Source organism: Manis javanica, chromosome 9 (genome assembly GCF_040802235.1).
Source record: "Manis javanica isolate MJ-LG chromosome 9, MJ_LKY, whole genome shotgun sequence".
NCBI lineage: Eukaryota > Metazoa > Chordata > Mammalia > Pholidota > Manidae > Manis > Manis javanica.
The window spans coordinates 100,328,560-100,355,381 of NC_133164.1; the positions used below are offsets into that span (position 1 = coordinate 100,328,560).

A 26,822-nucleotide genomic window follows, 5' to 3' on the forward strand; every position below is an offset into this window, starting at 1 on the left:
GAGCAACTATCCTGGCAGGAGTAAGTGATTATCATATAGAAATGGGGGCAGGGAGGAATATACCTGGAACTCGGGGGTTTCACTGGGGTGACTCTTCGTGTTGCTATGCCTGGTGATAAATGTAAATTGGCTATTTAAGCAAACAGGGTCTGCCAAGAGCCTGCTAACCAGGGACTAAGGCCTTCTAGGGCTGAAAATCTGAGTTACCCCACCAGTCAAGCAACTGAGAGAAGCAGAAGACGAGCCAAGTGTGAAGAGAATCTAGAATGCATGTGTATTAGTTTGCCACCAGGGCAAAATACCACAGACTGGGGGGCTTAAACAATAGAAGTTAGCTTTCTCACAGTTCTAGAGGGTGGAAGTCCAAGGTTAAGGGGCTGGCAGGGTTGGTCTCCTCTGAGGCTTTCTCCTTGGCTTGCAGATGAGCCCCTCATGTTGCCTCTTCACCTGGTTGGCCCTTTGTGCACATTCTCTTCTTAGAAGGACACCAGTCAGATTGAGTAGGGCCCCATTCCAATGGCCTGACATCACCTTAATCACCTCTTCAAAGGCCCCATCATTCTAAGGTACTGTGAGTTGACTCTTCAATATATGAATTTGAGGGGGGGCTACAATTCACTCGTTAACAGGCTGATAGAGGAAGATGATGACTGCCAATTATGGACTCAGGATCATCTGTAACAACTCCCTGGTGTATGTGCGTGTTTCGGAAACTGACTCTTGAAATAATGACAGGATGGAGTACAGTTCACTTGGGGAGTACAAATGGATCTAAGCCACACGGGGGTCAGACACTGCTGGCAGGCCTCTGTCCACATCCCTTCAGCACCTACCATTTCTTTAAACATCAGCTGAACCTCCATCTGCCAGGAACTGCATCCCTCCCAACAGCTCTCAGGCTCCCAGTGTTTGTGGCAGGCCGAAATGCCAGGGAATTTTTGCCTCCTGGGAGCAGCCCTCAATCAGTGGCTGATGGGAGTTGGGGAGTGAAAATCCCAGCGCCGCCCCCACAGGTGAGCTCCCTCCCATCCCACACTGTTCCCCAGGAGTCCCCAGAAGACTGAGGCTCCAGCCACCCACAGAGGCAACTCGCTTGAGAACACACTTTTTGACTATCCTCTCCTTCCTTTTTCTTTACTTCCCCACTTCCCCACTGGTGCTTTCTGGGATCACCCACACACACACCAGAAAAAGTACCTGCACTCAAATCCTTATTACAGGGTCTGCTTCTGGTGGAACCCAAATTAAGATACCAGCTTCTGTACAGTGGCTCATATTTAAATTTACATGTATACTTATTTCACTGGGTTCCCTCCCTTTACATGTCTTTTGTGTCTCTCAGCTGGTTGTTCCTCTAGGTATGTTCTCCTCTAGGCCACCAATTCTTCCTTACTACTGAATCACGTGCTGGGGATACAGCAGGAAAAATGATAGGGAGGGGGCCCTGTTCTCATGGAGGTTACCACCTAGAAGGGAAGATAGGCTTTGAACACTTAATTTCAAGAATGAATAGTGTATTAGCTAAAAAGAAGCAAATAATAAATTTGCAAAAATGTGAAGAAAAAAGTTTTTATCAAAAAATGGTAAAGAAGTCATGTTTAAATAATGACACCATGTTCCTGGATAGAAATTTTCAGTGTTGTAAACTGTTATTTTTCTCTAAATTATAAATTCAATTCAGACTGTGGTCTCCAAGTGCTATTTCTCATTGGCTAATTACAAGTCTAGGGAAGGAAGTTTATAAGAAGAGCCTGGAACATTTGGTCATATTATAATGTGTTTTACTTCTCTTTTGCTGGGAAATAAACCTCCCCCAAACCCAGGGGCTTAAAACATACAAAAAATAAAAAACAACAAGAAAGAATGAACGAATTGCAAAAATGAAGGAGTCACTCTTGCAACAGAAAGAATGAAAATCAAGAAAAATATGGGAGGGGAAAAGATACAGCAGTGGAATCCAACTTCGTCCGGAGGCAGGAACAGTGCCTCCCTGAGGAAGTGACTTGCAACTGACACTTGAAGGATCAGCACTAAGTAGCAAGGCACCAGTCTCTGTCTGCATTTGTCCAGCCGTTTTGTCCTTCTAACAACAGCAAATGTGACAAGGAGTCAAATACAGCTTGGAAGAGAGAGATGCTTAATGCAAAAATGCAAAATAAATCCCAAATCACCAAGAGCTGTTATTTTATTTTGTATCAAATTGAAAGAGCAATAAAATAAAAATATGTTCAATTCATAAAACACTTTCACATCAATTACACTGACCAATAGAGAGAAAAGTGAAATCCCTGAGGAATTGCCAACAATAAATAAAATATTTAAAAATAGATTGTTCTGCGTTTGAAGGAAAATTTTCTGAGCTTGTTCAAATTGGGGAAGTCGGTGGCCCTTTGCAAACTTCAGTTTCTCAAAAGGATATCCAACTGATGCAAGTTTCCTGCCATGACAAGAAGCTGCCACTTTAAGTAGCACCTTTCATTAAAAAGGGGGAATAATCAATCATCGTTCCATTTGTCCATTGGTCTTGGAAAGATTTGCACAGAGCAGGAGAGGAAAATATTTGCTTTTTGTGGTAACAGAATTTTACAACATACCATATGAGTACCCATGTTATTTTAACTTGCCATTAACTAAAATGTCTGTTTCCTCCAGTGTGTGAATATTATACAAAAGGCACATAACCTCCCTGCTGTTTGTGAGTGACCAAAGGAACCCAGATATTTGTGAAAGGTTGATGATGACACTTTAAAAATTCCAGGATCTAGCAAGGGAAAAATTCTTTGTGAAGACCCAGGATTGAGGACCAGTTTTGTAACTCTAAAAGTCTCTTCAGGAATAGAACAAAAATAGCATATTTCATTGATTCTACGATGTACTTTTTCTTTCACACTTTAGCATCTCAAATTCAAATGAAATTGGCCATTAACTGTCACAAGTTAGCTGTCAACTCCCCTACCTGACTTTCTTGGTGGTATATAAGATATAAAGCCATGCTTTACACTCGATGGCTTCTTAGGTTAGATTAAAGTGATACAGTGGGTACATACAGTGAGCCATATAAAAGTAAATCTGCTATTTTAACCCTGGTAGTTTTCCCAGTTGAAAAGATGCTGGCAAAAACATTTGGCATCTTAAATTTCAACTGAACATCACAGCCTCAGGATTAGGAGAATGGTGATGTGGGATGAGCTTACATGCTAGCTCTGGTTCTGTCCCTGATAAGTAAGGGAATTGATTTCACACTTCTGGATCTCATTTCCTCATTTGTAAAGTGAGAAAGTATCATCAGATGGCTTCTAAGTCTTTAGTCAAGAAGGAAGGTTATTGTAAATTTTGCCCCACCAAGTGTGTGTCCCGGTGGAAATTCCATAGCCACACTGGCCCAAAGCCAAAGGGCCTCTGCAGGTTGGTGGTTCAGACCCCTCTGTGGCCACCCCTACCCCCTGCCAGAGTCAAAACTCCAAATCCAGAGATTTTCCTCAATCAAGTAGAAAATAACTCATTTACAACTTTAGTAACTGATGGAAAATGGTAATTCTTCAGTCTGGGGCAATTTGTAAACTTGTTTTAAAAACTTCAGAACACTACTAACTTAAGTTGATCTAAATGTTGACCATAAATTTAAAATATCAAAAAATTACAGCAAGGTTTCACTTCAAAGTCTTCATGATTGACGTAGTTTGGCTATATATTCTACTGGGCTGAGTGCTTCCTTCCATGCCAGAGAAGCACCAGCTGGAAAAAGCTGTGTTTTCTGAAAGAAAATAACAAAGAAATTTCATTTGAACCAAACCATTCATGTCAGCGCCCTGCTCCTACCTTGAGATTTTGATTCAATGAGAGTAAATGTGCTTGGTCAAGGAAAACAAATGATGAGGAATGGGTATTCCCAGTGATGAAAAATGGAATGTGATGACAATAACATTGCTTTATGGTAAATAACACATGTATTTATGTTTTTTGATGCATATATTTTTAAATTTAAAAGTTATAACTTGTCTTAACTAAACATATTAGAATCAAAAACAGGAATAGCAGTTAAAATCAACAACTGCCAAACAAATTTCAAATTCCTAAAGCTTCCTATTTAAATTTCAATTCTGAAGGCTCAAATTATTTTAAATGTAGTAAGTAGCTTAATTAGACTATTAACTAAGGTTGAATCCCTTCTTTAAAATGCTCTTCAGTTCAGTCAGTTATGTATATGTTGAGCCCCTGTTCATGGAGCCGCAGTGAAATTATAGAACTCAAGTAAGTATGTTGGATTAGCACATTGCATTCAAACAGAAAACTTCTAGGCTCTGAGGAACTAGCATCGTTGGGTCAAATGCTACTACTAAGCAACAGAATATATATTTTACACAAACAAGGTGAGGGCAGGAAAGAAAGAGGTAAAAAATAAAAAGAAACTCTTGGAGCTGCCAAGGCCCTCTCCTATCCATCATCTATGTGGCGTTCCAGAGAGTGCATTTCACCTTTGAATCCCAAGTCCCTGATTTCCCATGTTCCTACTCTCCCTCTAACATGGGCCTTGCCTCTTCCCATGAGAAAGAGGGAGGCTTATGAAATGAAAAAGAAATAATGACTGGTTGTCAAGAATACAATTTGTTTGTAGGTCAGAAAATTACATATAATTAGAGGGTAGAGTATTTTATGTCTTCAATTTTCATTATCTTTTAGAGCAAAACTGCTTAAACATTAAACATATTTATTAAGCAATTTAAGGATATACATTTAAATATAAATAGATACTGACTGTTTCTATCTGATCAAAACAACATGGCTTCTGTCCCACTAGCTAACTGGCTATAAGTCTCAAAGTAGGTGTTTTTAGAGGACTGAAGACAAGCAATGTTTGATGTACTCACTTCAAGAACTTTCCAGGGGTATAGAACACTGAAGGAAAACCACTATGGAGCACTATTAAAACCTGTTTTGTTTCATAAGTGACAGTAAATGCCACCAACACCACACCAGGAAGGCCATTCTAGTTCCATTATGACTTCCTGCATCCCACTAACTCCTCCTGTCTTCCTAGGAACACACTAGACCAGGAATATGCAAGAGGGTCAACTCTTCAAAACAGTTTTAATTAAAGAAGTAATATATTTTCATTGTACACAAATTGGAAAAGATGGGTAAACAAACACTATTAGCTGTTTAGTAATGTACCCTTTTGGACTTTTTCTTTGCTCATATATGCATACGTCATCATACCCCAAGATATCCTCATTTGGGTTAAAAGAATTATACAGAATGAAGAGTTTCATTTAGTATTGCTATTTTGGCTTCAGAGGCATTCCTTCAAGTCTGTGAAGACTGATGATGACTTGGGACAGGTTGGGAGCACCTAAGTGTCAAAGAAGAGAGCCATCTCTGCAGCTACAGTTGGCTTAGTAGTTCTGCTCTGGGAATCCTTAAGATTTGCTAGTTCCGAGCAGTAATAATCTGGTGCAGGATACCCCTACATGCCCTTACATAATAGGTGAGTGTGATAATATTTGCCTCATTTTCACAGATTTCTTTTTCCTTGACTTCTCCCCTTTAGGGAACAGGGAGTACACTAAAGGTTAAATTATTTCAAGTGAGAATCATGTGGATTTTGTTTGTGAGCTCTGCCCTAAGAGTAGGTGCATAATAGCCACAGAAGAGCTTAACAAGGGCAGAAAAAGAATTACAGAATAACTAATGAAGGGAAAAAATCCTCACTGAAATAGGTATGGAGCTGTGGGGTCCAGAGAGGCCATCCTGCAGGAACATCACTCCCACCAAGGTGCCAGCCTGAAGCAAGGCCTTGCTTGTTTGTAGTGGTGTTATAAAGAAAAGCTTCAAAAACTTCAAAAATAAAATCACCAGTCTAAATGAAACTTGATTTTGTGAAAATTAAAGGTTCTTACCATTGCGTTACTGATAGATCAAACTGTAGTTATCAATCAAAGAATAATCAGGATCATCTGCTAAGGACAGAACACAGCAACATTAAGCTTTTATTTTCTCATGATAAGATCTTAGCCCTTTTTTAAGGCATTCCACTTAAAGAGTCTAGTGACTGCCCTTTTGTAAAAAGAAAATGTATCTGGCAACAAAACCTATGGTAGTCCTGATTACAAACCAGAGAATCATTCATTCACACATTCTGGAAATCACGATTATTATTTCTTTGCCCTTTTCCATCCACACCAAGATAGCAGCTCCTGAAGTAAAATCATCTTTAAAAAATGGATTTAGGTAGGCGGGAGCCAAGATGGCGGCGTGAGTAGAGCAGTGGAAATCTCCTCCCAAAAACACATAGAGCTATGAAAATATAACAAAGAAAAATCTTCCTAAAATAGAGACCACAGGACACAGGACAACATCCAGACCACATCCACACCTGCAAGAACCCAGCGCCTTGTGAAGGGGGTAAGATACAAGCCCCAGCCCGGCGGGACCCGAGCGCCCCTCCCCCCGGCTCCCGGCGGGTGGAGAGAAACCGGAGCAGTTTTTTTTTTGGCGAGCGCTTTTTGGAAGCCTTAGAGGGACGGGCCCCCGTTGCTGGGGAGGCAGGGTGGCGGGACCGGTGAGGAGGTGCCTGGGAACAGCGCCGGAGGACAAAGAATATCCCGCGTTTCTCCCTGCGAGACCTGGGGGCGGGTGCCTGAGACCGGTGCCAGAGGACGGAGGAGGTCGCGCGTTTTTCCCCTTTTTTTTTTTTTCTCTTTTTGGCGAGCGCTTTTTGGAAGCCTTGAAGGGACGGGGACCCCAGTGCTAGGGAGGCACGGTGGCGGGACTGGTGAGCGGGTGGCTGGGACCGGCGCCTGAGGACAAAGAATATCCCCCGTTTTTCCCTGCGGGACCGGTGGGCGGGTGCCTGAGACCGGCACTTGAGGACAGAGGAAATCGCGCGTTTTTCCCCTTTTTTTTTTCTCTTTTCTGCGAGTGCTTTTTGGAAGCCTAAAAGGGACAGGGACCCCGGTGCTAGGGAGGCAGGGCGGCGGGACTGGTGAGCGGGTGCCTGGGACCGGCACCTGAGGACAAAGAATATCCCGCATTTTTCCCTGTGGGACCGGTGGGTGGGTGCCTGAGACCAGCACCTGAGGACGGAAGAAATCGCGCGTTTTTCCCCTTTTTTTTCTCTCTTTTTGCCAAGTGCTTTTTGGAAGCCTTGAAGGGACAGGGACCCCGGTGCTAGGGAGGCAGGGCGGCAGGACTGGTGAGCGGGTGCGTGGGACCAGTGCCTGAGGACAAAGAATATTGAGCGTTCCTTCCCTGCGGGACCGGTGGGTGGGTGCTTTTTGGAAGCCTTGAAAGGACAGGGACCCTGGTGCTAGGGAGACAGGGCAGCAGGACCAGTGCGCGGGTGCCTGGGACCGGCACCTGAGGAAAAAAAAAAAAAAAAATCGCGTGTTTTTTCTTTTTTTTTTCCTTTCTGTTCCCTCTCTCATTGTTGCTGTTGTTGTTTTGGTTTGGAGAGTGCTTTTTGGAAATCTTAAAGGGGCAGGACAGGTCACTTAGACCAGAAGCAGGGAATCTGGGGATCTCTGGGCACTCTAACCCCCTGGGCAGCAGGGAGCACAGAGGCCCCTTACGGAGATAAATAGTCTCCTGGCTGCTCCCCCTCTAACGGGGCTCCACCATTTTGGAGGAACAGCCCCAGCCAGGCCAAGCCCACAGCAACAGTGGAGATAAACCCCAAAGCAACTGGGCAGGAAGCAGAAGCCCTGTCTGCGCACAGCTGCCCAGCACAAGCCACTAGAGGTCGCTATTCTCCCAGGAAAAGGCTACAAACCAACAAGAAGGGAAGCTCTTCCAGCGGTCACTTGTACCAGCTCTGCAGACTATCTCTATCACCATGAAAAGGCAAAACTACAGGCAGACAAAGATCACAGAGACAACACCTGAGAAGGAGACAGACCTAACTAGTCCTCCTGAAAAAGAATTCAAAATAAAAATCATGAACATGCTGACAGAGATGCAGAAAAAAATGCAAGAGCAATGGGATGAGATGCAGAGAAAAATGCAAGAGCAGTGGGATGAGATGCAGAGAAAAATGCAAGAGCAGTGGGATGAAGTCCGGAAGGAGATCACAGATGTCAGGAAAGAGATCACAGAAGTGAAACAATCCCTGGAAGGATTTATAAGCAGAATGGATAAGATGCAAGAGGCCATTGAAGGAATAGAAGCCAGAGAACAGGAACGTATAGAAGCTGACATAGAGAGAGATAAAAGGATCTCCAGGAATGAAACAACACTAAGAGAAATATGTGACCAATACAAAAGGAAAAACATTCGTATTATAGGGATACCAGAAGAGGAAGAAAGAGGAAAAGGGATAGAAAGGGTCTTTGAAGAAATAATTGCTGAAAACTTCCCCAAACTGGGGGAGGAAATAATCGAACAGACCATGGAATTATACAGAACCCCCAACAGAAAGGATCCAAGGAGGACAACACCAAGACACATAATAATTAAAATGGCAAGGATCAAGGACAAGGAAAGAGTTTTAAAGGCAGCTAGAGAGAAAAAGGTCACCTATAAAGGAAAACCAATCAGGCTAACATCAGACTTCTCAACAGAAACCCTACAGGCCAGAAGAGAATGGCATGATATACTTAATGCAATGAAACAGAAGGGCCTTGAACCAAGGATACTGTATCCAGCACGACTATCATTTAAATATGATGGTGGGATCAAACAATTCCCAGACAAGCAAAAGCTGAGGGAATTTGCTTCCCACAAACCACCTCTACAGGGCATCCTACAGGGACTGCTCTAGATGGGAGCACCCCTAAAAAGAGCACAGAACAAAACACACAACATATGAAGAAGGGAGGAGGAGGAATAAGAAGGGAGAGAAGAAAAGACTCTCCAGACAGTGTATATAACAGCTCAATAAGCGAGCTAAGTTAGGCAGTAAGATACTAAAGAAGCTAACCTTGAACCTTTGGTAACCACGAATCTAAAGCCTGCAATGGCAATAAGTACATATCTTTCAATAGTCACCCTAAATGTAAATGGACTTAATGCACCAATCAAAAGACATAGAGTAATAGAATGGATAAAAAAGCAAGACCCATCTATATGCTGCTTACAAGAAACTCACCTTAAACCCAAAGATAAGCATAGACTAAAAGTCAAGGGATGGAAAAACATATTTCAGGCAAACAACAGTGAGAAGAAAGCAGGGGTTGCAGTACTAATATCAGACAAAATAGACTTCAAAACAAAGAAAGTAACAAGAGATAAAGAAGGCCACTACATAATGATAAAGGGCTTAGTCCAACAAGAGGATATAACCATTCTAAATATATATGCACCCAATACAGGAGCACCAGCATATGTGAAGCAAATACTAACAGAACTAAAGAGGGAAATAGACTGCAATGCATTCATTGTAGGAGACTTCAACACACCACTCACCCCAAAGGATAGATCCACCGGGCAGAAAATAAGTAAAGACACACAGGCACTGAACAACACACTAGAACAGATGGACCTAATAGACATCTATAGAACTTTACATCCAAAAGCAACAGGATATACATTCTTCTCAAGTGCACATGGAACATTCTCTAGAATAGACCACATACTAGCTCACAAAAAGAGCCTCAGTAAATTCCACAATATTGAAATTCTACCAACCAATTTTTCAGACCACAAAGGTATGAAAGTAGAAATAAATTCTACAAAGAAAACAAAAAGGCTCACAAACACATGGAGGCTTAACAACATGCTACTAAATAATCAATGGATCAATGAACAAATCAAAATAGAGATCAAGGAATATATAGAAACAAATGACAACAACAACACTAAGCCCCAACTTCTGTGGGATGCAGCGAAAGCAGTCTTAAGAGGAAAGTATATAGCAATCCAGGCACACTTGAAGAAGGAAGAACAATCCCAAATGAATAGTCTAACATCACAATTATTAAAACTGGAAAAAGAAGAACAAATGAGGCCTAAAGTCAGCAGAAGGAGGGACATAATAAAGATCAGAGAAGAAATAAACAAAATTGAGAAGAATAAAACAATAGCAAAAATCAACGAAACCAAGAGATGGTTCTTTGAGAAAATAAACAAAATAGATAAGCCTCTAGCCCAACTTATTAAGAGAAAAAGAGAGTCAACACAAATCAACATAATCAGAAATGAGAATGGAAAAATCACGACAGACTCCACAGAAATACAAAGAATTATTAAAGACTACTATGAAAACCTATATGCCAACAAGCTGGAAAACCTAGAAGAAATGGACAACTTCCTAGAAAAATACAACCTCCCAAGACTGACCAAGGAAGAAACACAAAAGTTAAACAAACCAATTACAAGCAAAGAAATTGAAACAGTAATCAAAAAACTACCCAAGAACAAAACCCCGGGGCCGGACGGATTTACCTCGGAATTTTATCAGACACACAGAGAAGACATAATACCCATTCTCCTTAAAGTGTTCCACAAAATAGAAGAAGAGGGAATACTCCCAAACTCATTCTATGAAGCCAACATCACCCTAATACCAAAACCAGGCAAAGACCCCACCAAAAAAGAAAATTACAGACCAATATCCCTGATGAACGTAGATGCAAAAATACTCAATAAAATATTAGCAAACAGAATTCAACAGTATATCAAAAGGATCATACACCATGACCAAGTGGGGTTCATCCCAGGGATGCAAGGATGGTACAACATTCGAAAATCCATCAACATCATCCACCACATCAACAAAAAGAAAGACAAAAACCACATGATCATCTCCATAGATGCTGAAAAAGCATTTGACAAAATTCAACATCCATTCATGATAAAAACTCTCAGCAAAATGGGAATAGAGGGCAAGTACCTCAACATAATAAAGGCCATATATGATAAACCCACAGCCAGCATTATACTGAACAGCGAGAAGCTGAAAGCATTTCCACTGAGATCGGGAACCAGACAGGGATGCCCACTCTCCCCACTGTTATTTAACATAGTACTGGAGGTCCTAGCCACGGCAATCAGACAAAACAAAGAAATACAAGGAATCCAGATTGGTAAAGAAGAAGTTAAACTGTCACTATTTGCAGATGATATGATACTGTACATAAAAAACCCTAAAGACTCCACTCCAAAACTACTAGAACTGATATCGGAATACAGCAAAGTTGCAGGATACAAAATCAACACACAGAAATCTGTAGCTTTCCTATACACTAACAACGAATCAATAGAAAGAGAAATCAGGAAAACAATTCCATTCACCATTGCATCAAAAAGAATAAAATACCTAGGAATAAACCTAACCAAGGAAGTGAAAGACTTATACTCTGAAAACTACAAGTCACTCTTAAGAGAAATTAAAGGGGACACTAATAAATGGAAACTCATCCCATGCTCATGGCTAGGAAGAATTAATATCGTCAAAATGGCCATCCTGCCGAAAGCAATATACAAATTTGATGCAATCCCTCTCAAATTACCAGCAACATTCTTCAATGAATTGGAACAAATAATTCAAAAATTCATATGGAAACACCAAAGACCCCGAATAGCCAAAGCAATCCTGAAAAAGAAGAATAAAGTAGGGGGGATCTCACTCCCCAACTTCAAGCTCTACTACAAAGCCATAGTAATCAAGACAATTTGGTACTGGCACAAGAACAGAGCCACAGACCAGTGGAACAGATTAGAGACCCCAGAAATTAACCCAAACATATATGGTCAATTAATATTTGATAAAGGAGCCATGGACATACAATGGCAAAATGACAGTCTCTTCAACAGATGGTGCTGGCAAAACTGGACAGCTACATGTAGGAGAATGAAACTGGACCATTGTCTAACCCCATATACAAAGGTAAACTCAAAATGGATCAAAGACCTGAATGTAAGTCACGAAACCATTAAACTCTTGGAAAAAAACATAGGCAAAAACCTCTTAGACATAAACATGAGTGATCTCTTCTTGAACATATCTCCCCGGGCAAGGAAAACAACAGCAAAAATGAGCAAGTGGGACTACATTAAGCTGAAAAGCTTCTGTACAGCGAAAGACACCATCAATAGAACAAAAAGGAACCCTACAGTATGGGAGAATATATTTGAAAATGACAGATCTGATAAAGGCTTGACGTCCAGAATATATAAAGAGCTCACACGCCTCAACAAACAAAAAACAAATAACCCAATTAAAAAATGGGCAGAGGAACTGAACAGACAGTTCTCCAAAAAAGAAATACAGATGGCCAAGAGACACATGAAAAGATGCTCCACATCGCTAATTATCAGAGAAATGCAAATTAAAACTACAATGAGGTATCACCTCACACCAGTAAGGATAGCTGCCATCCAAAAGACAAACAACAACAAATGTTGGCGAGGCTGTGGAGAAAAGGGAACCCTCCTACACTGCTGGTGGGAATGTAAATTAGTTCAACCATTGTGGAAAGCAGTATGGAGGTGCATCAAAATGCTCAAAACAGACCTACCATTTGACCCAGGAATTCCACTCCTAGGAATTTACCCTAAGAACGCAGCAATCAAGTTTGAGAAAGACAGATGCACTCCTATGTTTATCGCAGCACTATTTACAATAGCCAAGAATTGGAAGCAACCTAAATGTCCATCTGTAGATGAATGGATAAAGAAGATGTGGTACATATACACAATGGAATACTACTCAGCCATAAGAAGTGGAAAAATCCAACCATTTGCAGCAACATGGATGGAGCTGGAGAGTATTATGCTCAGTGAAATAAGCCAAGCGGAGAAAGAGAAATACCAAATGATTTCACTCATCTGAGGAGTATAGGAACAAAGGAAAAACTGAAGGAACAAAACAGCAGCAGAATTACAGAACCCAAAAATGGACTAACAGGTACCAAAGGGAAAGGAACTGGGGAGGATGGGTGGGCAGGGAGGGATAAGGGGGGGGAAGAAGAAGGGGGGTATTAAGATTAGCATGCATGGGGGGGAGGGAGAAAGGGGAGGGTGGGCTGCACAACACAGAGAGGACAAGTAGTGACTCTACAACATTTTGCTAAGCTGATGGACAGTAACCGTAATGTGGTTGTTAGGGGGGACCTGATATAGGGGAGAGCATAGTAAACATAGTATTCTTCAGGTAAGTGTAGATTAAAAATTTAAAAAAAAAAAAAAAGAAAGAAAGAAAGAAAAGGGGGATTACTCCTTAACAGGATAAAACTATTGGTAAATCAAAGATCAACGCATGCTTTAAATATCCTTAATGTTGATCACTTAAAGGGTGTCAGATGATCAGCTATGGAGGTACTCTTTTCTGATAATATTCCTTTCTCTTAATTAAAAAAAAAAAAAAAAAGCAGTTACTGTGTGCTGACCTCCAATGAGTTCTGCACAGTGGTATAGAGGGCATGTCAAAGTGTGGGCAAAGGGTCTGTTTGTTTCTACGCAGAAGATCAAGGCCTAGCTTGGATACCCAGAAAATGAACTAAGATACGATATGAGGAGGAGCTTCCGGCATCAGCACTCTCTGGAGGACTCGTGCCGGGGGATGATCATCAAAAAGCCTCCACAGGGATCCGGACGATGCTGCGGTTGTGGCTGCATCCAGCCCACCATCTCCTGGACTTGCCATGAGAAGGAGGAGGGAGATGTCTAGGCTGGCATGTGCATACAGTGAGACAACGAATTTGACTGGATCTGTACTGTTGGAACTCAACCAGGAGTTGGGAGGGGTGCAAGTTGTAGCTCCCCAAAATCTCATGACTATAGACTATCTATGGTTAAAAGAACATATGGGATGTGAACAGATCCCAGAAATGGGCTGCTTTAATTTGTCTGATGGTTCAAGTACAGTTGGAAAATATCCATCATATCATAGATAAATTTTCACAAATGCCTAGGGTGCCTAAATGGTTTTCTTGGCTTCACTGGAGATGGCTGGTAATTATAGATTTGCTTTGTTTATGTCACCGTATTCCTATTATGTCAATATGTGTGTGCAAATTAGTTAGTAGTTTAAAACCTATACATACTTAAGGTACTATACAAGAAGATATGTCAAAGAAATAATCAATCCTCCCAAGTTTCCTTCATATGCTACATCTATAGCTTTTCTTCTTCCTTCCTAATTACAAACTTTAAATAGAATTCGTGCCTCATATCGAATTTACCGAGTATCATAATTCCTCCAGGTGGTAAAGATACCTCGAGACAAGTGCTGGGCATAGAAGCCACAGGGCATAAATCTGCAAAGAAGTAAAAAGCTAACCTTTGCAAACAATATGGCTTCTCTCTCACTTACCAACTTTACATTTCCCTGTATGGCCCCGGAAGATGACTGGTTAGCCAGAGACGGGTAAGATTCCTCAAGGGAGGAACAACCTAAGACAGGCACAGTCGCAGGGGGGCCATCAGGTGAGAATTTGGGGATCAACAGAGGTGAGGCTCAGAACCTCACCCCCCCTGCTTTGAGAGAAATCTTCTGCATCCGTGGATGTTTTGCTGCCCTTGTCTAGCCTGGATTAATACTTAGTCCATAGGCACACACCTGATTATCTGATCATCTACATTTGCCTTCTTACAGCACTAAACTATGTTTTCTACCTTTATCTTGCATCTACCTACCACTTCAGCATTTTATTAAAAATAAAAATAATAATAATAATAGGAGAAATGTGGGATCAACATATAAATCAAGTACAAAAATCAAATGAATATTCATATTTGACCTGATGGTTTATAGGTCATATTGCATGATCAAAACCGAAAGTTTCTGTGATGACTGCCCTTGTACTGTTCACCATGTAAGAATTTATTCACTCTGTAAGAATTCGTTCACCATGTAAGAACTTGTTCGTTATGCTTCAGAAGATTGGAGACTGACGAGAATTAGGCTTGAGATGGATTAATGATTGGACATTGAGCATTGACCCCCCTATACTGAATTTTATTGTTGTTAACAACCATTTGATCAATAAATATGAGAGATGCCCTCTCAAAAAAAAAAAAAAAAAAAAAAAAAAAAAAAAAATGGATTTAAAAAAGGTTGCACATCAAGAAACAACACATGTTGGTGAGGATGCAGAGAAAAGGGACCCCTCTTGCACTGTTCGTGGAAATGTAAATTGGTTCAACCACTGTGGAAAGCAATGTGGAGGTTCCTTAAAAAGCTAAAACTAAAAATACCATTTGACCCAGTCATTCCACTCCTAGCAATTTATCCAAAGAAAATAAAATCCCTGATTTGAAAAGATATATGCACCCCTATGTGTACTGCTGCACTATTTACAATAATCAAGATATGGGAGCAACCTAAATGTCCATCAATAGATGAATGGATAAAGAAGATGTGGTACATACACACAATGAAATATTTTTCAGCTATAAAAATTAAAGAAATCCTGCCATTTGCAACAACATGGCTGGATCTAGGGGGTATTATGCTCAGTGAAATAAGTCAGGTGGTGAAAGACAAATACGAAATGATTTCGCTTATTTGCAGAATATAAAAACAAAGCAAAACAGAAGGAACAAAAGAAGCAGTAGACTCATAAACACTGAGAAGGGACTCGTGGTTACCAAAGGGGAGGGGTTGGAAGGGTGGGTGGGGAGGGAGAAGGAGATTAAGGGGACCTATAATTGGCAATCACAACATAGGTAGATCACTGGGACAGTAATACACCACGGAGAATACAAGTAATGACTATAGTATCTTACTATGTTGAAAGACAATGACTGCAATGGAGGGGGTGAGGGCTTGGTAATATGTGTGAATGCTGAACCACTGTTTTGTGTATGTGAAACCACCATAAGATTGTATATCAATGATACTTTAACAAAAAAAAGTCTCACATTAACAAGTAGTAATTATTTTATAAAAATAAAATAAATTTTTATATATTTTTTGAAGTTTATAATTTCAGTCACTAAATTATTTACTAAGCTGTTAAACATACCATAAGTTGTCTCTTCCCTCATTCCTTTGAACACATGTAGGTATATCTTTCATTTTTTCAAATAATAAATGTCTGTTGAGTACCTACTATGTGCCCATTACTGTGTGAGGTGTTACGAGCGACACAGGAGAAAATAAGGTGTTGGCTTTCGAGGCTCTTACAATTACCCAGGAATACAACTAACAAAAAAATGCTAAAATTTGTGTTTCTCCCAGAGGTATCACAGGAGTTCTGATTAAAAAAGAGGTCACTGTTGATGATAGCGGGAGTCTAGTAACCATAATGTTGCTCATGTAATTGTAGATTAATGATACCAAAATTAAAAAAATTTAAATAACAAAAAGAGGTCACTGTGATTAGCTTGTTATGGGAAGCATACAAAATATACAACAATGGGTTACATTTTTCTAGACATATGTGCCTTCTGTAAATTATAGTTCTATGTAATCCATAGGGAATTATGTATCAGTTTTGCTGTTCCCATGGTCCAAGTTGAAATAATCTCTTAGGTAAGATTGCCTTATAATAAATTTCTTTTGATACTCCAGGAACTGATGTCTCCTGGATAAGCTATAACATAGACCACCAATTACCAAATTTCTCTCTGTGACAAATAGCATTGTAGTAAGATTTTAATCCAGGCTTATTCTCTTGGGAATTTGATTCTAATTATTCCCTCTTCCCCCTTATTTCAAAACTCTAACTACGCAATCTTAAAGAAAAGCATTTCAAATAGCCTTTCTAAGTGGCATACCTGGTAAAGTTTTAGGAATTGGGAGAGGTCCTCTCCTGTAAGAAATGAAAAACAAAGTCTTTGAGATAAGTTCTTGTTATTTTTCTAATTTTCTACTTCACACTACAAGCATATTGCACTCTAATCAGAATCTGGTTTCTGTTCTGGAGGGCCGAGGCAAGTTCAGATGAAGGAAAAGCACCGGCCTACTGGACTCTAGGTTGCAGACATTATATGCAAAGGAACAGAATGCATGGTGGTCAGGAAGCACTCAGTGAGCTCTGCCCCCAGCAACCCGGACTGGCAGGATGAAATCTCATCTGTGTGTGCAAGCTTTCCTGATCTCCTCGTATGTTTACAGTGCTTCCACATGTAAAATGGAAAACACAAAGAGCATCTACTCATTGTAAGGATTAAATGAATGAATTCATATTAAGTGGCATTCTTAAATATTGATAATGGTCATGCAATTCTCTCCCTCTAAATATTCCTTTATGTTTATGAAAACTGGACTGAAAATTCAACAGCTTAGACTTCAAGTTGACTGCATGTAAAACAGAAGTTTCTCTTCTTTCAGGATCCTTTACAGATAAAACGTAAATGGAAGAGCATGGTCACATTTCAATAAAACATTATATATGAATAGTGAAATTTGAATTTCATATAATCTTTACACATCATGAAACAGTATCATTTTAAATATTTTTAGCCATCTAAAAATGTAAAAACTATTCTTTACGCTCAGGCCCTTCCAAAACAGGCAAGTCAGGTTTGACTCAGGGGACCAGAGTTTGCTGACTCCTGCTTTCTACAGGCTATCAGAAAGGCATAGATAGGATTTATGCACGAGGAATAACAATCATACTCAAGCATGATATAGTCCTCCTTAAACTATGATTAACATTTGTCCTAAAAATGCTACTTTCAAAAACTTAGGAACCTCACTAAGAAAATTTAGTGGTATATATGTTCCAATTCTAAAATGCTTAGAAACACATAACAAAACATTTACTGAAAGTGTTTTTCTTCACGTGAAAGGTAGCTGGTTATTACCTTGCCAAGTTAGGCCCCACAGTCTTTCCTGGTGGGGCTGCATTCTTCTGGGGACAGTAGAAATTCTCATACATAATGGGTGCTAGGAGAATCGTCGAGAAACAAAATATTAGTCTGGCATCTTCCATTCTCAATGACATGTGACAAGAAAAACTAACACAATTGCTTAAACAAACCACCAACCCTGCTGCTCCATTCACCTGGTGGAGTCTGTCCAGTTTTTCGTTGATTCACAAAGTATTCTATATCCTTCTCAATGCTGCACATCTCTAAACTCTTACGGACTTCTTCATACATCTAACGAAAAGAAGATTGATCAACATAGATGCATAGGTACACGTGTACACAAGGTACACAAAGTACACACGTAATTGTGACACAGCTCATTAAAACAACTTTGAAAGATGTCAAACTCCTTCCCAGATTTTACTTTGAAAAGAAAAAGAAGACATTCCCAAGTTTTGGACTCATATAAAAGGATTTCTCTGATATTTATAGGTTTAAAAAAATTTTTTTTTAAGATGACAAGAAATGCATCTTTGTAGCAGCAGAAAATCCTTGGTGGAAAGTTTTTTTTAAAAAAAAAAACACTTACAGGACAAAGAAAATAGATACCAAGTCCAATGAAACAAGACCAATGCCACACACAAAATGCAATGACAATTACTTAACTTGGAGAAAAGTTCCTCCAGTCAATCCTACAGGTTTTCTGGGTGTTTCTTTCTTCTAAAATGAATGCCTTTCTGAGTGCAGGTGGCTATTTCTTAGCAAAAAAGGTTGTGATGATTTGTTTCTGGTCCCTCTGGAACCCCATGAGGACTGCCGTGCACAAGTTAAGCTTGGAAAATGCCCTGGGAATACCATTAAAGTAAGTCCTGAACCCTGCAGTGATCACTAGCCTGGGTATGAGTCTGTTAGTACTTGGGGCTGTCCTCAAGTGACCTATGGGACTCATATTCATGCTGTGACATCTCTGTCTTCCATAAATTAAACTGCATTTGGGTCTCACATTTCTGCTCTCTTGCCCTAACTCTGAATTTCTTTAAGATTAAGTCATGGCAGTAACATTGGACCAGGAATCAGGCAGGCTAGGTTTTCTTCTATCAACTCACTGTGTGGCCTTAGGCAAGTCACTGTACCTCCTTGAGCCTTAAGTGAGGGGAGAACTAATAAATGTCCATGCTTCCTTGCATTTTAATGAATTCTCCATGAATGCCTCTGACTTACATCATCACTTGTGACACATTGCTGTGACAGCTGATTCAGGTGTACCCACAAGGCATTCCGAAAGAAGTTTATTCGTTCACATTCTTGAACTTCAAATACCTACAGAAACATAACTACATGTACATACATATGCAGAGAAAGTTACCGTGTGCCTAGACTGGTTATGACTAAAAAAAACAGTGTCAACCCTCAACTATCTGTAAGCTTATTGCCCCAAGTAGGGTACTCCCCCACCACCAAGGAAGCTCACAGACTTACTACAGGCAAAGAATGCAAATGGATTCTAAGATGGTATTCACACAAACAGGATTGGATATACTCCGGAAGGTAAGAGGTAATGATGAACCCAGACACCAAGATTCTAACCTGGATTCCAGCTCACATTTCCAACTGCCTAAGGGGCATCTCTACCTGGGCAGCTTGACAGAGCCTCAGATGAAAAACTCTGCCCACCAGCCACCCCCACGCCCTCTCCCACTACCACCACCACCACGTGCCACATCCCCCACCCAACTCCTCATGCCATGAATGAATTCAAGTGGCAAAATGATCACAATTGTTGAAGCTAGTTGATAAGTACATGGGGGCCTTGCACTTATCTTCTATCTTTGTACATATTTGAAATTTTCCTTAATGAAAAACTTGTTTTTAAAAAGTCACTTTCTGATATAGACAAAAATCAACCTTTGGAAAATCAAGCTGTTCTATAAATCGGATGTTATTCTATTCAACAATGGATGTTATATTAATGTGCTTTTTCAGTATTAAATACAACACTTAGTATTACATCAAAATTTTTTTATAATGTAAAATTTCAAACATATACAAGAGTAGACAGAATAGTATGATGAATCCCCATGTATCCACCACCAGCTTACACGATTTATCAACTCACGACAGATTCCGCTTTACCTATGTCCCTACCAGCTCACCTATTTCCTGGAGGATTTTAAAGAAATACATTGTATTTATTATGGAATATTTCACATAGACTCATAGAGAGTAATATAACGAATAACCATGTTAACAATCACCTAGCTTTGTCAAAAATTTTGGCCATATTTACTTCAGATTCTGTTTAAACCCATGTGTGCTCTCACCAATATCACCCTCCTGCTTCCCTGGAGATAACCATTATCCTGTTTATCATTCCCATGCCAGTTATTATAATACTTACATAACAATACAATGTATGTGATATTGCTTTGCATGTTTTTAAACCTTATAAAAAGGGCATTATTCCAGGCTTTTCCACGAGTGTCGAGTTAAGGAAGTAAAGCAGGAAAGTCTTAGGAGGGGGATAGTGACCCATAGTATCAGATAGTAGAGACAGGACAACAACCTGATAGTAGAGACAGGCCCACTGGACCTCACGCCAAGGGGGTCACTGGTTCCCCTCAGAGGAGCAAAGCCCAGATACAGCCGACTGGGACAGGCAGGGGCAGGCAATGTGGACATGGAGACAACTCCATCAAGAAGAGAGGAGAGGGTAGCAGCTGGGAAGCAAGTACTGGTAGGCTTTAAAGCCCGAAATGAGCTGTGTTTGTGTAAATGATAGAAGTTCACGTTGAAGGGAGCTGTGACAAGGTGGTGTGGGGATGCCGGCCAGACGGGCTTGTGCTGCAGAGGTGGGATGAGACCCTGATAGGGCAGGAGCAGCCCCATGCAAATATAACAGGAGAAAAGGAGAAGAGAGGTGTGTGTAGATCAGCCGTCCTCTGGCTTGAATTTGCATCAGAACCATCTGGAAGCCTTATTAACACGGGGGTCCCTGAGCCCACTTTCAGAGTTGATGATAGAGTAGGTCTGGAGTTGGTCTGAAATTCTGCATCTCTAACAAGTTCCCAGCTGATGCTCATGCTACGGTCCTTTGAGATCCACTGGTGAGAAATCGTGTAGACACGGTGAAAGAAACTCGAGAAAGTTTCCAGGTTATGTCTTTATCTTCTCTGGGCAATTGTAAGTGAGGTCATGTGCAGAAAATGAAAGGAGGCAATAGTGCCGTCAGAGGCATAGGAGGGTAAAGCATTCTAAAGCCTGCTCACCTGCTACCTGCCCTTTCCTAATCACACAGCAAGTTCAGGTGAGGCTCTCCCGAGGGGCTACTCAGCCACTAACTCAGCCGTTTATGATGGCCCTAACCAAACATTAGGGGGAGGCCTTGCATAGAGTTGGATAACATGCTCAGGATGGGCAGGAGGCAGAACAAGGAAGTTGGGGGAAAAACATTTCAGTTCCTTTCATCCTCCACTTAAATTCCTGATTTCCAATTTGCCCTCAGGTAATTCCATGAGAATTGGGGGCCTACAATAAGAGGGTGGGTCGTTTCTACAAAAGTAAATTCTCCAAGTTCTAGGAGGAAGACCTGCCCTCTCCCAAGTGGCTTCCCATTCCAGTTTGGGTTCCAGGTACCTCACAGGCCTTGATGTGCTCATTCTGCCACTCTTCGCGGACCTTATCCAGGGTACTGATGTGCAGCATGTACACCTTGTCTGCAATGGAGTGGGGGGTCCTGAGGTCAGAAACCAGAGAGGGGGGTTCCAGCCCCACCCCTCAGCTCATCCCAGATGGCAAATGAAACTCTTCATCATGAATTTTCAGGGCCCCATAGAGCTCTAGATATTGGAAGGCCATAATTACATCTCTCTCATAATATCTTGGTGAAATGAGAAAAGGTGGAATCACTTTGTTTTTAAATGATAAAACAAGCAATTAGCAAGATATGCTCCAAGGAATTGAAAAAGAAAACTCACGGGAACCTCAGCCAGGGTTCTCTTTCTCAACTGGGCCTCTAGCTTCCACCCCTTTCCATTTTCAGGAAAGCTATCCAATGAGGGACACAGAGAGGAGAACTACCAAGTTACTCTAGTTTTGCATTTACAGACTTCTTAAGCCATGAGAGGCTTGTCTTCTGCAGGATACTCGGAATTGGCAGCCTTTGCAAACATGTGGTTTGGAACTTAGATTTTCTTGATGACAAGCCCTGGCAACTTTGCTGTTTCTTTCATAGAGAGTTATCAGGGCTGAGATGGGCTCTTAAGAGAGATGTTCCCAATCCATCAGAGCGAGGACCTGATTACAAAGCAGCTTCCACATGACCCCCTCTCCCACCACGACTACCATTCAATTACAAGTGAGGCAGGAAAACCCAGGCAGGTGGTGGCCAGAAACTGCTGCCTCACTTGCTTCCTCCCACTTCCCATGTCCTGATATACCCTCTCTCATCCCTCTTCTCCTTTCCTCCCTTCCTCACCCTTCCTCCTTCTGTTTCTCTTTTTTTCTCTCCTGATGTCTTGTTAATCCTACTGTGCATCCATATTTGTTGTAAGGTGTTTACAAGCACCTGCCTCAGATTTAGCATGACGTAACTAAGCATGATCCTCCCCCGTCCCTTGGAGCAGCCCCCTCACCTGAGTCCTCTACTGCGGTCTTTGAAGTTGCCAGTTTCACAAAAAGCTGTGAAGACAGAAAAGAACAAGAGATGAGAGATGCCAGGCAGGCCTCTAAAGGCAAAATAGACTGAAAAGCAATGGCTGTGAATATAGGTTGGTCACAAGAATGGTGGTACAGCACGGAGAATAGTCAATGACCCTGTAACATCTTACTATGTAGACAGATAGTGACCACACTAGAGAGGGTGAGGATTTAATAATATGGGTAACTGTTGAACCACTGTGTTGTATATTTGAAACCAACGTAAGATTGTGTATCAATGATACTTTAATAATTAAAAAATAACAATGACTGTGAAGAGACAAGTGCTAGTCAAGTCTTAACTGTGTTTCTCTCACAAGCAAATCATTCAACTTGTCCTCTGATCTTATAGCACATGGACTTTTCTAGAATTTCCTCAATCCCCAAAATGTGACAAGGGTCTTTCTAGTTCAGAGGATTCTAATAGCCCAAAGGACGATATTTCCAGGGGCTTTGGGTGCTTGTTTATTTTTAAGATCATTAATTGCCTTTAACTTCATATATCTAAATCTCAGATTATTCAGGCTGTCAGCTCTCGCAGGTACCTTTTCTTGTTGCTTTGGGTTTACCAGGTTGGCACTCCGGTGGACGGCCTGCTCTGCTTCATCTTTGTCTCGGCATTTCTGTTCATAGTTCTTCTTTGCCTTGATTGTTAGGAGCCAAAAGAGGACCAAAACAGGTGAGCAGAACGTAACCCTGGAAAGTAGCCACCCTAGCTTGCCAAACCCAGGATTTGGCCACTCTGATTAGGGCTGTGATCACCCCTAGACCAGAACTCTCTGAGGCTGATGCTCTTTTGTATATATTTTTGGAAGGTCTCTCTAGCCCTTTTCTAAGTGCTGTTTGTAGTGGCAGCCTGATCAAGGAGGCAATACTCCGATTAGGCAAACACAAAGCACATGAGCTTTGGAAACTGATTGGAGCAAACGATGGAATTTGAAAGGCAAAATCAAAAACGTTTATGACTATAAGATGTATAATCCAACATGTATATAACATTCATAACCCTCAGAACTTAGATGCCACCACTTGGCCATGGTAATTATAATTATGCTTCAATATTCTAATGTGACTCACCATAGCAGGTGGATAGTGAGGAGGACATCAATCCCATCACTTCTGTCACTTATGAATGGTCCTGTTCTTTTTTTATTTAAAGAATTCTGCTTAAGCTAGTTTGAAAGTAGGCTGTGGTCTATCCTGTGCTACTATTACCTCCAGGAGTGGAAACAGTTCTCAAACTAGAGTGAGTGGACCAAATAAGTTTGTTTCAACTACTGAGGCAAAGACAACTTGCTCAAACCAGGCAAAACTGTGAGTCATTTAGCTAATAAATAAAAATGGCGAACTCCCCCCACAAAAGCTTAAAAATGAAGACTCTTCTGCAGAGTTGGTTTGTGCTCATTGAATATTTCATGTGCTTCCCTGCATTTCTTAGCATCCTCTGCCACTCAGTTGGAGCTAACCTTTTAGTAGACAACCACACAATTCCACCTGTGGTACATACACATAGAAGTAAAAGTTCATAATTTTTCATAATTACAAGCCCATAAGATAGTTATGTAACAGTACTTTTCTTTGCAACAATATGTGATAGACATGTTTCTGTATCATGCATGATCCCTGTAGCTAAACACTTTTAATGGTTGCAAACACACACACATGTACAAGCCATAGTTTTCTTAACCAACTTTCTATTGGTAGAAATTATCTTATTTCCCATTTTTTTTAACATAAAAATACTATTTTAGTTTGGGTAGTGTGAATTTATCTATATAGATTAAATTCCTACAAGGGTAGTTGTTTGGTAAAAGACTGTATACACATCCAATCTCCTTCCAATTTACACTCCCACCATATATGAGAATACATTTCCTCACACTCTCACCAACATCAAGCTTAGACAATATTTTTAACCTTTTCTAATACCAGAGGTGAGAATGCTAGAAAAAAAATACAAAGAAAACTATCCTTACTACTAAGGTGGTATATCCTTTCTATTTCATGTCTTTTACCAGCTTTTCTATTAGAGCATTCTTTGTTTTAATTGGTTTTGAAGAGCTCAGTCTATATTAGGAACACTAACAGGCTATAAGGTATGTAAGTGACAGATATTTTTCCCATTTATCGTATCTTCTGAAGCCACATGTAAGACATTTTTTTCCTGTTGCTCTGAAGAAGTCTTAAATTTTAATGTCAGTTATCAGTTTTCCTCTATCCTGCCTTTTTAATATGACATATTAAACATTTTTTCTCTGTTGCTACACAGTCTCCACAATCACATTTTTAAGGTTACATTATTTACTCTTTCTCCATTTTTTGGTCACTTACAATTTTCAGTATTATAAGTATGAACAAGTTCCTGCCTTTGCTTTCCTTATTTGGGATGATTTCCTAAAAAGAGAGTCTTAGATTCTTAGCATAAGCTTGATGAGGTATGATCATATTTTGCATAATTGCAAAATGCTTCTTTAAAAGGTCATATAGGCTTCTGGAAGATGGAACAGATTTACTTTTCCATTCTCCTCCACATAGGTACAATTAAAAATGCTGGATATTCTATAGAAAACAAACATAAGACTCTGAAAGGTGGAGAGAAGGCAGACCCGCCAGTGACCTTGGTTTCAGCAGAGCAACTTAGAAGTGAGTTCCCTAGGATTTCTTCTTGTCTCATATATCACAGAAGGAGTGCCAGAGAAGGAGGCAGCCACAAATGACAATAGGTACAGATGTAATCCCAACAAAAGCCTACTCCCTTCAGCCAAGAAACCAGAAAAGGGATAGCCTAGCAGGACAGAAACTTCTGTAAAAAAACTAGCACATAGTTAAAAAACAAATACCACATAGAAAACTGTGCCCTGCTCCACACACACGTGCACCCAGCAAAGGCCAAGGAGAGCTGAGACTTCCACCTTCACCACTGTAACCAGGTGCCCAACTGCCCTGCCAACATGGCATCAGCAGGTGATCAGATGCCATCAAACTGGGGAACTGGAACTCTCATTCCCACTGGGAGGTAACTAAGCCCCACACACGGTGCCAGTGGGAACCACATGGGGACCCTGGACTCCCATCGCTCCACCTGGCAGTATTATGGTGCAGCCCCTCTTGGGGTGATGTCAGAGAAGTTCTGTGGAGAATCAGGACTCGAGCCACCTCCCAGTAGTAACAAGGCCACACCAGCCCTGTGGTATCAGCAGATGCCAAGGGAGGAACCTGGACTTTTTACTCCCACATAGCAGTAATGAGGTGGTACCTCACTTTCCCCTGCTAGAGGGCTGTCAGAGTAAGCCAGCCAAAACAGAAGGTTTAAGTAAGATCCACGACCTTGTAACATACCTGAAATGTTCTTAATCAATTGAGTATCACTCATGATACCAAGAACCAGTAAATTCTGACTCTGAATGAGAAAAGACCATCAATAGATGCCAATATTAAGAAGACAGAGATGTTAGAATTATCTCAGGAATATTTTTAAGCAGCTACTGTGTATATATTCAACAAGAAATTACAAATATACTTGAAGCAAATGAAAATAGTCTTAGCATAGAAATGAAAGCTCAGCAAAGAAACAGAAGGTACAGAGAACCAAATGGAAATTTTAGAACTGAAATAAAAAACTGAATGCATGGGCTGAAGAAGAGAATGGAAGGCACAGAAGAAAGAATGGGTAGACAGGAAGTTAGTATAGAAATTACATTATCTGAACAACAGAAAGAGAATAGGCTGAAAAAAATGAACAGAGACTCCTGGACATTTGGCATCATAACAAAAGATCTAACGCTCATGTCCTTGGAATCCTAGGAGAGAAGGGTGGGCTGAATATTCCAAATTTGGCAAAAGATAAACGCCTACAGAGTTAAGATATTATCAAACCCCAAAGAAATCTATGACAAGATATATATGTGAACTTCTGAAAAAATAAAATACCTTAAAACAGAAATGACATCTTATCTATAAGGGAAAATCGACTTGCATTACTGCAGCTTTCTTATCAGAAACTATGGAGGCCACAATGAAGTGACACAGCATTGCTCAACTACTGAGAGAAATGAACTCTCCACACATAATCCTACTTCAAGAGAAAATATCCTTTAAGTATGAAGGGGAAACCAAGACATTCTCAGATGAAGGAAAACTCAGTATTTGCTGCTAGCAGGTCTATCCTGAAGAACGGCTAAAAGAAGTTCTCTGAGCAAAATGAAACCAGAAATGAGAAGCCTTGGAACATCAGAAGGAAAAAAGTAGACAGTAAGCAAAAATGAGTAAATACGATAGGCTTCCTTTTTCCTCTTGATTTTTTTCTAAATTATTTTTGACATTTGAAGCCAAATTATCAAACCAATATGGCTCTAAATGTTGGTAGAGGAAACAGTTAAGAAAATTAAGTTTCAATAAAGCTTTAACTTTAATTGTGAGAAAGTTTGCCCCAG

General features: G+C 40.5%; 1 protein-coding gene across 2 annotated transcripts in view; it reads right to left on the reverse strand.

The window, feature by feature from the left end:
• Positions 1-2,167: 2,167 nt before the first annotated feature.
• PSTPIP2 (proline-serine-threonine phosphatase interacting protein 2) overlaps positions 2,168-26,822 on the reverse strand; it is a 74,071-nt gene continuing 49,416 nt past the window's right edge. Inside the window, exons 7-15 of one of the 2 annotated variants that reach the window (XM_037016969.2) lie at positions 22,935-23,033; positions 22,326-22,371; positions 21,328-21,407; positions 18,916-19,014; positions 17,889-17,985; positions 17,689-17,770; positions 16,657-16,691; positions 5,898-5,954; positions 2,168-3,754 (exon numbers count right to left, since the gene is read on the reverse strand). In XM_037016969.2, coding sequence (XP_036872864.1) covers positions 5,905-5,954; positions 16,657-16,691; positions 17,689-17,770; positions 17,889-17,985; positions 18,916-19,014; positions 21,328-21,407; positions 22,326-22,371; positions 22,935-23,033 — 588 coding nt within the window. In that variant the 3' untranslated portion in view covers positions 2,168-3,754; positions 5,898-5,904. Of the gene's footprint in view, positions 3,755-5,897; positions 5,958-16,656; positions 16,692-17,688; positions 17,771-17,888; positions 17,986-18,915; positions 19,015-21,327; positions 21,408-22,325; positions 22,372-22,934; positions 23,034-26,822 lie in introns of both variants that reach the window. The other variant, XM_037016966.2, reaches the window with a different exon arrangement.